Source organism: Microcaecilia unicolor, chromosome 3, assembly GCF_901765095.1.
Source record: "Microcaecilia unicolor chromosome 3, aMicUni1.1, whole genome shotgun sequence".
NCBI lineage: Eukaryota > Metazoa > Chordata > Amphibia > Gymnophiona > Siphonopidae > Microcaecilia > Microcaecilia unicolor.
Window position 1 is genome coordinate 511,563,195 of NC_044033.1, and position 16,353 is coordinate 511,579,547.

The 16,353-nt window shown below is 44.0% G+C and overlaps 1 protein-coding gene across 8 annotated transcripts in view; it reads left to right on the top strand.

Moving 5' to 3' along the window:
- Positions 1-16,353, top strand: part of LOC115467294 (clathrin coat assembly protein AP180-like) — a 330,594-nt gene that overhangs the window by 68,047 nt on the left and 246,194 nt on the right. For all 8 annotated transcript variants that reach the window (XM_030199139.1, XM_030199144.1, XM_030199145.1 and 5 more), the window contains exon 4: positions 2,996-3,071. In XM_030199139.1, the coding sequence (XP_030054999.1) occupies positions 2,996-3,071 (76 nt within the window). The remainder of the gene's footprint in view (positions 1-2,995; positions 3,072-16,353) is intronic.

Sequence of the window (16,353 nt, forward strand, 5' to 3'; positions counted from 1 at the left end):
GGCCACAGGCAGAGAAGGAAGGGCACACGGCAGCTGAGCCGATGTGCGTTACTGCGTTCGGCAAATGGATGTGTAAGTTCAGAAGCGAAGAGAGGGCCCGGGCCGGGTGAAGGGCTGGCGGCGGCGGCGGCAACCTCACGGGGGAGGGGAGGGGAAGGAAAACCCCAATACCAGCCCGTTTTTACGGGCTCAACGGCTAGTATTATATATTGCGCTTAGCAGCTACAAAGCATTTCGTAATCCCTAAGCTCCATATTTTGGCACATAGGAGAGCATAGTTCTAGAAGCACTTAGTCCCCTGATGAAGCTCGGTATACAAGTGAAACGGAGAACCCCGTTGGGTACAAGCAAAGCTAAGTGTCTTTTGTTGTTGCAGTATTCATAGATAATAAGTTCTGAAGAATGTGATGAATACACCATAGTGTTAGGTTTTGTGTGTATTTATAATAATTTTTTAAAAATGATAACAATTATACAATGAAGAGTGCATAATTCAACATATTCATCCAGCTTCATACATAAGCATGCAATTGTGGAATGCACTACCAAACGCCATAAAATCAACGCATGACCTAACAAACTTCCGAAAATTACTTAAAGACCAACCTGTTCAAAAAGGCATACCACAATTGATCCATCCTAAACACCAGACAACGAAACCGATACTAGAAATAGACCAAAATAAACTCTCAATACTCGACTACTTCACCTACTCCGTCAATTAACGAACTTCAACGCAATACCACTGGACTTCTTATTCCAGAAAAGAATCTTTACACTTGATTGCTTAACTTCCTTAGCCGTGTACGAACTTTACTGCAATATCACTCTGTATTTCTTAAGCTGGAATTGGCGATCGCCATTATGGTACAATGTAAGCCACGTTGAGCCTGCAAATAGGTGGGAAAATGTGGGATACAAATGTAACAAAATTAAATAATAGCAGAATAAAAACTGTGTTAATTTTTAGGTTTTTTTTGACCAATGATATGACTGGAATCTATGATGAGCTGGCGCTAAGATGATATACTTGCTGCCGAGCCAAGACATCCAAGGTCTTTTCCTTCATTTAAATATGATAATTCACAGTCGGAGACATGAAAACAAGGTTGAACTTTCAGCTCTTTATTTTCAATTTAACAGATGGACATGTTTATTTTTTACTACCCTCTCTTCACCATCCAAAACCAATCACTTCTCTGGAGGTAGCTTTGGCTGTTTATTAGCAAATAACCAGTAGCTTGAGTGGAGAGAAGTGTGGATCGATGAACGGGTAAGAAGCAGATTTTTAAAGTTGCCAGTGAAATGGATCATTAAGCAAGTGACAAGGAGAAAACTTTGTTTTGGCATTTGGTTTCTCTACTACAGCTAATTGAAAATACTTATTATTATTATTACTAGTAAAAAAAAGGCCCGTTTCCGAAACCAATGAAACGGGCGCTAGCATGTGGTTTTTTTGTGTGTGTGAGGGTGCGGTGTGTGTGCAGGTTGTTTATGTGTGTCTTTTTTTTGTTTTGTTTTGTTTTTTGCTTGGGGGTTGGGGGATGTGCTGTGCTGGCAAAGTGGGTTGGATTGGTTTGTGGCTTTGAGGGTGTGTTTCTGTTGTATTGTGTGTGTGTGGTTTTGTCTGTCAAGGAGGTTTGTGGAGGGGGGTCTTTCTGTTGGTGAAATGTAAATGTGGTTGTAGGGGGGTCAGCCTTTGTTCAGTGTTGGTTTTTTTTGTGTTGTGCTGAGGCAGCAGTGTTGTTTTAGATGGGCGGAAGGTAGAGGAGCACGTTCTTTGTCTGTCGGTATTTTTTGGCCGTTTCAGGGCTGCTGTAGGGGAATGCTGGAAGACAAATGTGCTGTTGGAAGCAGCGCCATCTTTTTCCATTGGGCTGGGGTTCTGAGCATCCTGGAGGTGGGTAACGGCTTGCCTGAAGACGGGGATGGTTGTTTTAAGTTGGCGGAAGGGAGAAGAGCACAGTCTCGGGCCGTCGGGGGGTGATCCGGTATGTTTGGTCCATTTCAGGCCGGCTGCAGGGGAATGCTGGAACATTTATGCGCTGCAGGAATCAGCACCGTCTTTTTCTGTGTGCTCGGGGAATCCCCGAGGTGGGAGACAGCTTGCCTGAGGCTGGGGATGGTTGGGCACGTCCTTGGCCGTTCGGCAAAAGGGGAAGAGGAAGGGGGTGAGGAGTTACCTGCAGCCGCCTGAGAAACCATGTATTCTTTGTTTGTTTTGTATTATTAGTTTGCATTTCTGTTGAAGAAAGAGTCGATGCCTTTCGAATGATGGAGGTGGTGCGTCGGTGTGTGGTTGTTTCGTTAGTTTGGCAGCCAGTCTCCAGCGATTCCTAGGCAGGGAAGGAGTACTCCTCCCCCTTCCTTGGTCGCTGTTTGCTGCTGGCTGGGTCGCGGGTAATCCTTCCAGCTGGGCCGCAGCTTGTCCTGTTCGCCCATGTCCTAGATGGTGACGGGCACGTTGTTTTCCGGCTCCTCTGACTCCATGTCAAGCGATCCCAAATATAGTCTGTGCTATAGGCCCTCTGGCACTCTTCAGTACTGGCATTGGGCATTTAAAAATTTCTCCCCGCCCCCCCTCCCCCAGTCTATTTTTGCACATACCCACAGCAGGAATATTCTTCTCTCGTTCCAGCGGTGGTTCTGTGCTCTCCGTGCTGCACAGATAATGAGCCATTCTGCTGGGGAATGCTCCTCCCTTATTGTCATGTAGTTTCCTCTGATTGGTCCGTCTTACGTTGCCTAGTGTTGCCTGGGAACGGTGTTGTGATGGTCCTTTATGTTTCAGAATGTTGAGTGTGTTTTTTCTGATTGGTCCATCATGCGAGGGCGGGGCAGAGAGACATGGTCAGTGTTGTGGCTTCACCACCATGAATCCATGAACCCTTCAGTGAGTGACTGAGTGACTTCAGAATGTTGTCTTCAGAATGTTGAGGGTGAGTTTTATTATAGTAGATTATTATTGTTTTAATTGATACTCTTTCTTTTGCAGAGATTTATTCAGTATTTGGCATCAAGAAACACATTATTCAACCTCAGTAATTTTTTGGACAAAAGTGGATCACATGGTAAGACCAACTATGTATAGTGTATTAGAATGTAACAGACTGTGTCTTTTGAATTACCGTTTGATATTCTGTATCCTAATCTGTCTTCTGGTATGATATGCAAATATGACAGTGAGTATTTTTTTTGAAGAGAGTACAATTCAGAAATTCCTCTTTCTGCACTGAAAGTAAAATATTCCTGTTATCGTACAGGAGCAAATGGAGGAGGCATAGTTGATCTTGTCCTCGTTGTGTCCGGTTGAAACTCTCTGATCCAAAGTTCATGTTCCACATTGAAGTAGGTGAGAGGTTTGACTCCCTATCTGTTCCGCATAGTTCACTCTCTTAGGGGCCCTTTTCCTAAGGCACGCTGAAAAATGGCCTGTGGTAGTGTAGACGCGTGTTTTGGGCACGCGAAGAATCATTTTTCAGCGCACCTGTAAAAAAAAAATGTTTTTTAATGCCTTTTTAAAATTTTTTGCCGAAAATGGATGTGCGGCAAAATTTGCCATGCGTCCACTTTCACCCTGAGACCTTAACCGCCAGCCATTGAGCTAGCAGTCAGGTCTCACGTGATAACCGGGGCGGTAATGGTCTACGCGTGTAAAATGCTGACTACCACCCAATTTATTGCCCATGTGCCAGAAAAAAATATTTTCTGGCGCACATAGTGGGTGCGTGTAAAAAAAAAAAAATGAAATTACCACATGGGCCACGCGGTAGCTGGGCGGTAATTTGAAATTGCCGTGCGTTTTGGCGTGCGTAGGCGCTTATGCGGCTTAGTGAAAGGGCCCCTCGTTGGAGTGGAGGAGTAGCCTAGTGGTTAGTGCAGTGGACTTTGATCTTGGGGAACTGAGTTCAATTCCCACTGCAGCTCCTTGTGACTCTGGACAAGTCACTTAACCCTTCATTGCCCCTAGTACGAAAAAAGTACCTGAATATATGTAAACCGCTTTGAATGTAGTTGCAAAATACCACAGAAAGGCAGTATATCAAGTCCCATTTCCCTTTCCCCCTTTCCCTTATGACATCACAATATCAGAAGTGAGCCAAGTATCGGGCAATCAACCTATTGTGACATCACTGATGAGGTTGGCTCTTATTGGTGGAATGAGTTGAGGAGTAGCCTAGTGATCCTGGGAACTGAGTTCAATTCCCATTGCAGCTCCTTGTGACTCTGGGCAAGTCACTTAACCCTCCATTGCCCCTAGTACGAAAAAAGTACCTGAATATATGTAAACCGCTTTGAATGTAGTTGCAAAATACCACAGAAAGGCAGTATATCAAGTCCCATTTCCCTTTCCCTTACAAGTGCATTTGCTGTGCAGCTCCTCAGTTATTTCTCCACTCTCTGGAACTTATTCATGGGGTAAGTTCTCTTATCTGTACCTTTCTCCACTTCCAGCTTGAGATCATATTCCTGAATAGACGTCCTGAGTCCGTAGGTCAAGCTCCATCTCTGGGGTATTCAAATCTTGGCTAAAACCCCACCTTTTTGAGGCTGCTTTTAACTCCTAACTCCCGTTCACATTTTCAGTACCCATGTCTTGTTTTTTTAAATCATTCCCACCACAAGCAGTCCCCTAATCTCTTTATTTGTTCTGTTTTTATTAGATAGTAAACTGTTGTTTAGCAAGGATGAATCATAGTAACATAGTAGATGACGGCAGAAAAAGACCTGCATGGTCCATCCAGTCTGCCCAAGACAAACTCATATGTGTATACCTTACCTTGAATTTGTACCTGTCCTTTTCAGGGCACAGACCATATAAGTCTGCTCAGCAGTATTTCCCGCCTCCCAACCACAAGTCCCGCCTCCCATCACCGGCTCTGGTACAGACCGTATAAGTCTGCCCTCCCCTATCCTTGCTTCCCAACCACCACCCCCTCTTCCCCCCCACCTGCTCCGCCACCCAATTTCAGCTAAGCTTCTGAGGATCCATTCCTTCTGCACAGGATTCCTCTATGCATATCCCACGCATGTTTGAACTCCGTTACTGTTTTCATCTTCACCACCTCCCGCGGGAGGGCATTCCAAGATCTCTGTTCTGTGGAAGGTGATCTGCCTGCTCTGCTTTTTGCAGGGCAATCAAAGTGAACTGAAGAAAGAAAGAACGGAGGTCTTTCCATAGTTCTACGCACTGACTTCTGTTTGAACACCTTTGTGACCCCTTAGGTAGACGTTTCATCACGCCGAAACACGGACCGTGTCGGGTCCTACTGTAGGAATACTGAATAAATCAAGCGTGTTTAGTGTACAGTGTTGTGTACGTCTAGTAGAGCTATAGAAATTAGTCGTAGTAAAAAACAAAAAAATCGACCAGTTTTGGTGTGCAATTCTCTTATACGTAGGAGATACATGGCACTCCAGAACATGCGAATATGGCCTCTCATGAATTCTTATGTTCTCTGACCACAGTCCTAATGAGTTCTTGTGCATGTTAAAACCCGAGCAAAGCTTCTCCGGTAATAGATGGCTTCCAAATTCCAGGTTTTGAATACATTTGCGATCTCCCACTCATGTAATTTGTACTCTTGGAAGTTGTAGCCTTGACAGAAATGGTGTGAACTTGGGTACGAGTGGCAGCTGCTGCTGTTCTGTCCTGGTAGAAGTACCAGGCAAACATGGTGAAGGCGGTTAGCTTGGCAGAGTTTAAAAAGGGTTTGGACGGTTTCCTAAAGGACAAGTCCATAGACCGCTACTAAATGGACTTGGGAAAAATCCACAATTTCGGGAATAACATGTATAGAATGTTTGTACGTTTGGGAAGCTCGCCAGGTGCCCTTGGCCTGGATTGGCCGCTGTCGGGGACAGGATGCTGGGCTTGATGGGCCTTTGGTTGTTTCTCAGTATGGCATTACTTATGTACTTATGTAAGTAATACCACAATGAAATTTTGACTTCCGTGGAGTAATAGGAGAGAGTGCAAGTGTGCTTTTCTGAAAAACTTTTTTTTTTCCTTAAAAAAAAAATAGTGATGCTTTGAAATTTTTCAACATTATACAGCTCTGTCCTGATGCAAAGCTTTGGCCCGAAATGCAATCACGTCAATTTGTTTTTATAGAATTGTATGTGGTGTACCCTATTTTCAAGGAAAATATATGAAAATCTTTTGTATAAAATAATGCTGATGGATAAATGACCTTGTTTTAAATATGCATTTATAGAAAAATTGGGACTTGTGATAACAAGATTACAGTAAATACGGGCTGTGTTTGGGCATGACTTACTGTCCTTTATATGATGGTGACACCATAATAATAATTTTAAAAAATGCGTAAACTTTTCTCATTATGAATGCATTCTGAATAATAGAGTGTCACAAGCAAACAGGAAAAAGTCTCCACGTACAAAATCCAATGCAGTATTTGTACAGTAGGACCCGACACGGTCCGTGTTTCGGCGTGATGAAACACCTACCTCAGGGGTCACAGAAGTCAATGTGTAGAACTATCGAAAGATCTCTGTTCTGTGGAAGGTGATCTGCCTGCCCTGCTTTTTGCAGGGCAATCAAAGTGAACTGAAGAAAGAAAGAACGGAGGTCTTTCCATAGTTCTACGCACTGACTTCTGTTTGAACACCTTTGTGACCCCTGAGGTAGGCGTTTCATCACGCCGAAACACGGACCGTGTTGGGTCCTACTGTAGGAATACTGAATAAAGCATCAGTTAAGCACCAGTCCCTGTGTTGGAATGTCCATTATCCATCTTCTGAATAGTAGAAGCATTTGGGGGGGGGGGGGGGTTGTTTGTTTTTATAATAATTACTAGTGGAACCCAGCCTGTTTTCTCAACAATGAAACGAGCCCTAGAAAGGCTCTGTTGTAAGCGATTTTTTTTGTCTCCCCTCCCCTCAATGTCCAGCGATTCTCCCCTGCCCTCCCATCCGTGTCCCGCGATTCTCTTCTCTCTTGTCCTCTCCTCCCATCCCATCCATGCCCATTGATTCTGCTCTGCCCTCCCCTCCCCTTGATGTGCCGTGATTCTCTCTTCCTTTGTACCTCATCGTTTTCTGGCTGGCCTGGCTGGCTTCCTTTCCGTTGGTAACATGCTGACGTCAGCTTGCCTCCAGGGTTCCCTTCCCTCTCACTGTTCCACCCTCTGACGCCATTACATTTTGATGTGAGGGCGGGGCAGTGAGGGGGAATGGAATGCTGGAGGCTGGCTGACATCAGCAGATGTTACGAATCCAGGTATTCAGACAGCGATGGAACGTTGGAGGTGCAAATTATTATATAGGATATATATCCTGATTGGTAGGTCTGAGGTTTGTCATGTATCCTGGGACTTGGCCGTAGATAATTTTGTGGACCAGGGTGCAGATTTTGAAAGTAATACGTTCTTTGATTGGGAGCCAATGCAGTTTTTCTTGGAGGGCTTTGGCACTTTCGAATCGCGATTTACCAAATATCAGCCTGGCTGCTGTGTTCTGAACGGTCTGGAGTTTCTTTGTGAGTTATTTACATCCCGCATAGATTCTGTTGCAGTAGTCTGTGTGGCTTAGTACCATTGATTGTATTAGGTTGCGAAATATTTAGAAAATTAAAAAAAAAAAAAAAAAACCTCAACTTAAATGACTGCATGTGTGTTGGATGTGTCAAGTGACGCTTAGATGGTCACTCCAGCTGTGATGAACTAGGGCCAATACTGGGCAGACTTGTTTGGTCTGTCTCTCATATATGGCAATCTGCTATAGAAAGGGCTGAGAGCCAGATGCATGAAAGAAATGTTGAAGAACCGAAAACGTAAAGATCCACGTTACAAGATACCGATTATGAAAAAATGACTGATGCTCAAAACTAATTGCACACAAGCCACGCAGTAATACAAAGTTCGATGCATGAAAGTCTCACTAACCTGTTGAAATCCACGGTAGCGGTGTAGCAAACACATGCGCACAATAGTCATTCTCTAAGCACACGGCAAGCACTGTAGCTGTTGTACGCATGTCTAAAAAGATCGCATCATAGACGTGCATTCTAGGCGTGCGAGATAGATGTCGCTCGTAACCAGAGCAAATCAAACTCGGATATACATATAAAGTATTACATACCATGTAAAATGAGTTTATCTTGTTGGGCAGACTGGATGGACCGTTCAGGTCTTTATCTGCAGTCATTTACTATGTTACTTTGTTACTCTTTGGGGTTCTACATGGAATGTTGCTACTAATTGGGATTCCGGAATCTTGTAACTCTTTAGGATTCCAGAATCTTCAGAACTTTTAGTACAAGAACAGTACTGGGCAGACTTCTTCGGTCTGCGCCCTGAGAATGGCAAGGACAAATCAAACTCGGGTATAAAGTATCACGTACCATGTAAAATGAGTTTATCTTGTTGGGCAGACTGGATGGACCGTTCAGGTCTTTATCTGCAGTCATTTACTATGTTACTTTGTTACTCTTTGGGGTTCTACATGGAATGTTGCTACTAATTGGGATTCCGGAATCTTGTAACTCTTTAGGATTCCAGAATCTTCAGAACTTTTAGTACAAGAACAGTACTGGGCAGACTTCTTCGGTCTGCGCCCTGAGAATGGCAAGGACAAATCAAACTCTGGTATAAAGTATCACGTACCATGTAAAATGAGTTTATCTTGTTGGGCAGACTGGATGGACCGTTCAGGTCTTTATCTGCTGTCATTTACTATATTACTATGATCCGCGCAAGATTTTATAATTTGCAGGCGGCAGTCCAACTGTTTCATAACGGAGGCAAGAGGAGGAAGGGACAAAAAATGGCAAAAAGACTTCCAGATCTTGGGTATGAACACCACCTATTGAAGAGGCGCTGCAGCACCTCCCAGCCCTCGTCCATTATTATTATACTAGTAAAAAAGCCCCGTTTCTGATGCAAATGAAACGGGGGCTAGCAATGTTTTGTTCTGTGTGCATGTGGGAGTGTGTGTGTCCCTGCCCTCTGGCCTCTCTCCCCTCCCCCCTCTGAGTCCTTCACTGTTACAGAGCCAGCGATTTGATTTCCTGCTCTGCTGTTTTTCTTCACTGACTGTGTTACAGAGAGGGTGGGGCAGACACTCATAGGGAAACCGGATATCTCGCCCCCTTCACACTTCCGGCTGGAGGCTTCATAGAACGTTGCTGTTGCTTTTTATATAGAGAGATTTCTCAGTGAACTGCGCAAGCCAGAGCACATCCATGTCTGAGAAGTTGGGCTTTCTCCACGGGGACCATGTGCAGTCATGGCTTCTCCAACACGGATGTCCACATACACACACACACGCATAAATAACACGTCGATGACGGCGCTTATGCATGCACTTTATGGATATGCTTATGTTGACAACAGATGACAGCTCCTGGAGTTACCGGCAGCCCCTGAGCACCCGTTAAATATATCACGTTAAAGGTGTGGAGACCTTTCTGTGCATTGCCCGTAAATGACTGTGCATCATGCATTGCCTTCATTTAAATGAGAACCACATAATTACATGTTTTCATTGTGTGTTTTCGAGTGTGGTAAACAGGTCGCTGTAGGCTTTTGCACATTTGTCACTAGATACCGTGTTCACTAAGCTGGTTTAAATTGGCTCAAAATGATCGCTCCCAGCATGGTAAGTTTGATGCATCTGGGCCTTAGACAGCAACTTGAGCGACTGGAACATGAGGACAGTGCTGGACAGACTTTTACAGTCTGTTTCCCACAAATGAGAAGACAAATAGGCTGGCGTGGACTTTGACAATGACTCCAGCAGTTGGAAGATAAGGACAGAACCAGGTGGACTTCTACGGTCTTGTGTCCCAGAAAAGCCAAAGAAAGACCATAATCAAGTAACAGAGAAAGACCTGTACGGTCCATCCAGTCTGCCCAACAAGATAAACTCATATGTGCTACTTTATGTGTATACCTTACCTTGATTTGTATCTGCCATTTTCAAGGCACAGACCGTAGAAGTCTGCCCCGCCTCCCCCCACCGGCTCTGCCACCCAATTTCGGCTAAGCTTCTGAGGATCCATTCCTTCTGAACAGGATTCCTTTATGTTTATCCCACGCATGTTTGAATTCCGTTACCGTTTTCATCTCCACCCCCTTCCACAGGAGGGCATTCCAAGCATCTCCGTGAAAAAATACTTCCTGACATTTTTCTTAAGTCTGCCCCCCTTCAATCTCATTTCATGTCCTCTAGTTCTACCGCCTTCCCATCTCCGGAAAAGGTTCGTTTGCGGATTAATACCTTTCAGATATTTGAACGTCTGTATCATATCACCCCTGTTTCTCCTTCCCTCCAGGGTATACATGTTCAGGTCCGCAGGTCTCTCCTCATATGTCTTGTAACGCAAATCCCATACCATTCTCGTAGCTTTTCTTTGCACCGTTTCAATCCTTTTTATATCCTTAGCAAGATACGGCCTCCAAAACTGAACACAATACTCCAGGTGGGGCCTCACCAACGACTTAAACAGGGGCATCAACAGCTCCTTTCTTCTGCTGGTCACACCTCTCTCTATACCTCCTAGCAACCTTCCGGCAACGGTCACCACATCGCCTTCATATCCTCGGATACTATCACACCAAGATCCCTCTCCCCGTCTGTACATATCAGACTCTCACCGAACCTTTCTTAACCTACACTTCCCTGGCTGCAATGGATTAAAATACAAACTAACACACGCGACCACCTTTTCCTATTTAAGTACGCAGCTGTGGAATGCACTTCCAACTCAATTGAACATGATCAATGAATTAAGTAACTTCCGCAAATCTCTGAAAACCTATCTCTTTAACAAGGCCTACCATGAAAACCCGTAACCAACTAATCCACAACATTTCTCCACCTTTCCAGATTGTATCTTTATATAACTACCTGACCAATTCCTCTTGTTTTCCTTGATTTCTTTGTAACACCAATTGTATTCTTTACCCTGGTATGGTGCCGCCATATCAGGTCTTTGTAAGCCACATTGAGCCTGCAAATAGGTGGGAAAATGTGGGATACAAGTGCAATAAACAAATAAATAACATATGTCTCCCATGGATTTCTACTCCCTAAGTGCATCACTTTGCATTTCTTGGCATTGAATTTTAATTGCCAAACCTTAGACCATTCTTCTAGCTTCCTCAGATCCTTTTTCATGTTTTCCGCTCCCTCCGGGGTGTCCACTCTGTTACAAATCTTAGTATCATCTGCAAAAAGGCAAACTTTACCTTCTAACCCTTCGGCAATGTCACTCACAAATATATATAAGTATATAATATCATGTTACTTGTTGATTTAATTATGAATTGATAATGAGTGTGACTGTTGGGCAGACTGGACCATTCGGGTTTTTATCTGCTGTCACTTACTATTAATCCTCTCTGCTCCCGGGCTGGTTCGCAGACCTCAGCTCTGACGCAGGCACAAGCATCAGATGTCACCAGATCTACTGGCGCGTGCATGTGGCGACCTCTCAGCACGCAGTGCCAGCAAATGAGAGACAAGTCTTAAATATGCGCACCAGAGTGTTCCAAGTTCCAACTTCCGTTCCTTCCTTGCCCGCAGTGCTGCGGCTCGAACCCAGAGAGAGGCTGAGAGAGCTGACCAGAATTTTTTTTTAATGTACCATTAAATTCTTGTGGGATGGGTAAGATTCCAGTGGGGACAGGTAAGATTTCTGTCCCTCTGCAACTCTCTACTCTATACTACTACTACTACTACTTAGCATTTCTATAGCGCTGCCAGGGTTACGCAGCGCTGTACAAGTTTAACATGGGGAAGGACCGTCCCTGCTCAAATCTAAAGCCCTGCATTACTGATACCGCAGGCCAGTGGCGTAGCTACGTGGGGCCACAGCCCCCGTAGATTTGGCCCTGGACCCCCTGCCAATGACCCTCTCGACCCCCCCCCCCCCTCCCGCCGCCAACACTCACCCGCTGCCAACGTCGCCTGGCGGGGGACACTGCTTTTTTGTAGTAACAGTGGGCTGACTTGCCAGGGTTGGGGCTATTAATGAGGGTATGGGGGCATTGGGTGATTTGCCCCTGCGTTTGACTACCCCTCTCTTATCTAGAAAAAAAAAAGCTGGCTGCATTAGTCATACACATTTTTTTTTTATTTAACTTTTTTGTATTATATCAAGTAAATGGGAAGGGAAAGTTCTTTGCTTTTGTTTTATCATTACAAAGCAATCTTAATACAGAAGAATCATGTGTATGATTTCTTTTTTTAAACATCTAGATAAGAACGTATGCTATAACAATGAGTCAGACCATAAGGCCCATTGTATCCACTATCCTTTTCTCCAACAGTAACCAATTAATGTCACAGTAAATCAGCTGGATCCCAGAGAGTTAAGCATTCCTTTACCACTCAAAACCAAAGAGAATCGGTGACTCAGTTAACAGGAGAAATCCTGAAAAACAGAAATTAATACATAAGGGTCACATTTCTTTTAGGAAATAGCTAATTTGGGGAGACAACTACATACATACATGCATTACAGTATTACTACTACTACTACTTATCATTTCTAAAGCGCTACTAGACGTACGCAGCTCTTTACACTTGAACATGAAGAGAGAGTCCCTGCTCAACAGAGCTTACAATCTAATTAGGAAAGAGAGGACAAATAAGGGATAAGGACAAAGAGAAGCAAGATTCCAGAATCCCAAAGAGTAGCAACATTCTGTGTAGAATCCCAAATAATAGCAAGGTTCTGGAATCCCAAAGACTACTACTACTACTACTTATCATTTCTATAGCGCTACTAGACGTACGCAGCTCTGTACACTTGAACATGAAGAGACAGTCCCTGCTCAACAGAGCTTACAATCTAATTAGGAAAGAGAGGACAAATAAGGGATAAGGACAAAGAGAAGCAAGATTCCAGAATCCCAAAGAGTAGCAACATTCTGTGTAGAATCCCAAATAATAGCAAGATTCTGGAATCCCAAAGACTACTACTACTACTACTTATCATTTCTATAGCGCTACTAGACGTACGCAGCTCTGTACACTTGAACATGAAGAGACAGTCCCTGCTCAACAGAGCTTACAATCTAATTAGGAAAGAGAGGACAAATAAGGGATAAGGACAAAGAGAAGCAAGATTCCAGAATCCCAAAGAGTAGCAACATTCTGTGTAGAATCCCAAATAATAGCAAGGTTCTGGAATCCCAAAGACTACTACTACTACTACTTATCATTTCTATAGCGCTACTAGACGTACGCAGCTCTGTACACTTGAACATGAAGAGACAGTCCCTGCTCAACAGAGCTTACAATCTAATTAGGAAAGAGAGGACAAATAAGGGATAAGGACAAAGAGAAGCAAGATTCCAGAATCCCAAAGAGTAGCAACATTCTGTGTAGAATCCCAAATAATAGCAAGGTTCTGGAATCCCAAAGACTACTACTACTACTACTTATCATTTCTATAGCGCTACTAGACGTACGCAGCTCTGTACACTTGAACATGAAGAGACAGTCCCTGCTCAACAGAGCTTACAATCTAATTAGGAAAGAGAGGACAAATAAGGGATAAGGACAAAGAGAAGCAAGATTCCAGAATCCCAAAGAGTAGCAACATTCTGTGTAGAATCCCAAATAATAGCAAGGTTCTGGAATCCCAAAGACTACTACTACTACTACTTATCATTTCTATAGCGCTACTAGACGTACGCAGCTCTGTACACTTGAACATGAAGAGACAGTCCCTGCTCAACAGAGCTTACAATCTAATTAGGAAAGAGAGGACAAATAAGGGATAAGGACAAAGAGAAGCAAGATTCCAGAATCCCAAAGAGTAGCCAAATTCTGTGTAGAATCCCAAATAATAGCAAGATTCTGGAATCCCAAAGACTACTACTACTACTACTTATCATTTCTATAGCGCTACTAGACGTACGCAGCTCTGTACACTTGAACATGAAGAGACAGTCCCTGCTCGACAGAGCTTACAATCTAATTAGGACAAACAGGACAAACAAGAGATATGGGAATATTAAAGTGAGGATGATAAAATAAGGGTTCTGAACAAGTGAATAAGGGTTAGGAGTTAAAAGCTGCATCAAAAGGTGGGCTTTTAGCTTAGATTTGAAGACGGCCAGAGATGGAGCTTGAGGTACTGGCTCAGGAAGTCTATTCCAGGCATATGGTGCAGCAAGATAAAAGGAACGGAGTCTGGAGTTAGCAGTGGAGGAGAAGGGTGCTGATAAGAGAGATTTAGCCAGTGAACGGAGGGAGTTCTCGGGGAGGAGTGTAGGGAGAGATAAGAGTGGAGAGATACTGAGGAGCTGCAGAGTGAATGCACTTATAGGTCAATAAAAATGTAACTCTGCTCACTCATTTGAAACTGTTAGTATGTGCATGCTTTTCTTCACCTAATCTGGTCTTCAGTTGCCCAGTGTGCAGCGACAGCCAAAAAAGCAAACATGCTAGGAACTATTAGGTAAATGCTGGTAAATAAGATCAGGGATATTATAATGCCGCTGTATCACTCCATGGTGTGACCTCACCTTGAGTATTTCATTTAGTTCTAGTCGCTGTGTATCAAAGATATTTCAGAATTAGAAAGGGCTGAAAGAAGAGTGACCAAAATAATGTAACCCTGTGGGTTAAATGTTAAAAGATTACCTGGCTCCTTCTGGATCTGGTGTGGAGACAGCGAGCAGTGCAGTGAAACTGAGTGGTCTGTGTGCACGTGCTGAGTGTTCCGCACGCTGATGGAACTCTCAGGAGAGTGACAAACAGCTCAGGCTGGCAGTTGGGAAGGAGCTGGATTGGTGAGAACATGTTACTAGGATAAGACTGGAAGAAAGTTGATGCTGGAGATCAACACCTGAAAGAAAAGGTGCCCACTGTTCAAGAGAGCCAGAGAGAAAACAAAGAGAGCAGCTAAGTGACTGAAACTATTTTAAAAAAGTGCACATAAGAGAAAATAGTAAAGGAAACCTGAACAATAAGTGAGAGAACTAAAAGAAGAAAAAAAGAGTAGAGGAAAACTTACATGTTGGGATCCTTGGGGGTCTCCAGGGGTCTGAGGGACAGGAGAGGGGAGACTTTGAAGAGTCTGGTGTTTTGTGGAATTGAATGTACTTAAATGATTTATGTAAATAATATTTATACTTATCTGAGGATGCTCTCAATGTTTCTAGAGACTAAACTGATTTGTGTTGCAAACCTGTAATAGAAATACATATGTTAAATTTGCAAGTTGGTAAAATTTCATTAGCATTTAAATGTAATTCAACTAATAAACAAAATATTTTATTTTTATTGTTAAACTCCCTGGTTGGTGTTGAGTCATTTTGGGGAAACACTGTGACATATTTGGTACCGTCATTGTAATACCTTGCTCTGCCACCAGGGAGTTTACAATAATAAAGGGGATGCAACCTCTCATATGAGGAAAAGCTAAAGAGGTTAGGGCTCTTCAGCTTGGAAAAGAGACACCTGGTGGTGGGGGGGAGGGGATTTGATTGAGGTCTACAAAATACAGAGTGGTGTAGAGTGAGTAGAAGTGAATCGATTTTGTTTTTATTCTTTCCAAAAGTACAAAGACCAGGGGATACTCAGTTACATGAAAATACTTAAATATGTTGTGATCCTGGATGGTGCCGGATACCCAACCACAGCAGACAGGTCACTTCCAAAGTTAACAGAAAAGGCAAGACATGAGCTTGGCCCAGCACAAAGCTAGGAGACGAGGCGGAAGTTTGGCAGGCGGGAACCAGGAGACAGGCAGACTTGGCGGCAGGAACCAGTTGTAAATACACTCAAGGTAGGGCTTGGCTTGCCTAAGAGCACCCAGACCCACTCCACCATGCCCCTCCATCATCCCACTTCTACCCTGTAATAATTGGGCTGTGGCATGCATGCCCTAGGTGGGCATGAGCGACCGCGGTCATGGAAGGATGCTGTCCCAGAAGCCTCTCCAAAGGTAAGTGCAGCGGGGTTAGGGCTGCACCGAGGAGAATGTAGTAACAGCAGTTAGTGTATCTGGGTTTAATAAAGGTTTGGACAAGTTCCTGGAGGATAAGTCCCATAGTCTGCTATTGACACAGACACGGGGGAAGCCACTGGTTGCCCTGGGAATGGTAGCCTAGAACGGTGAGAAGGAATGGATCCTCAGAAGCTTAGCTGAAATTGGGTGGCGGAGCAGGTGGGGGGAAGAGGGGGTGGTGGTTGGGAGGCGAGGATAGGGGAGGGCAGACTTATACGGTCTGTACCAGAGCCGGTGATGGGAGGCGGGACTGGTGGTTGGGAGGCGGGAAATACTGCTGGGCAGACTTATATGGTCTGTGCCCTGAAAAGGACAGGTACAAATTCAAGGTAAGGTATACACATATGAGTTTGTCTTGGGCA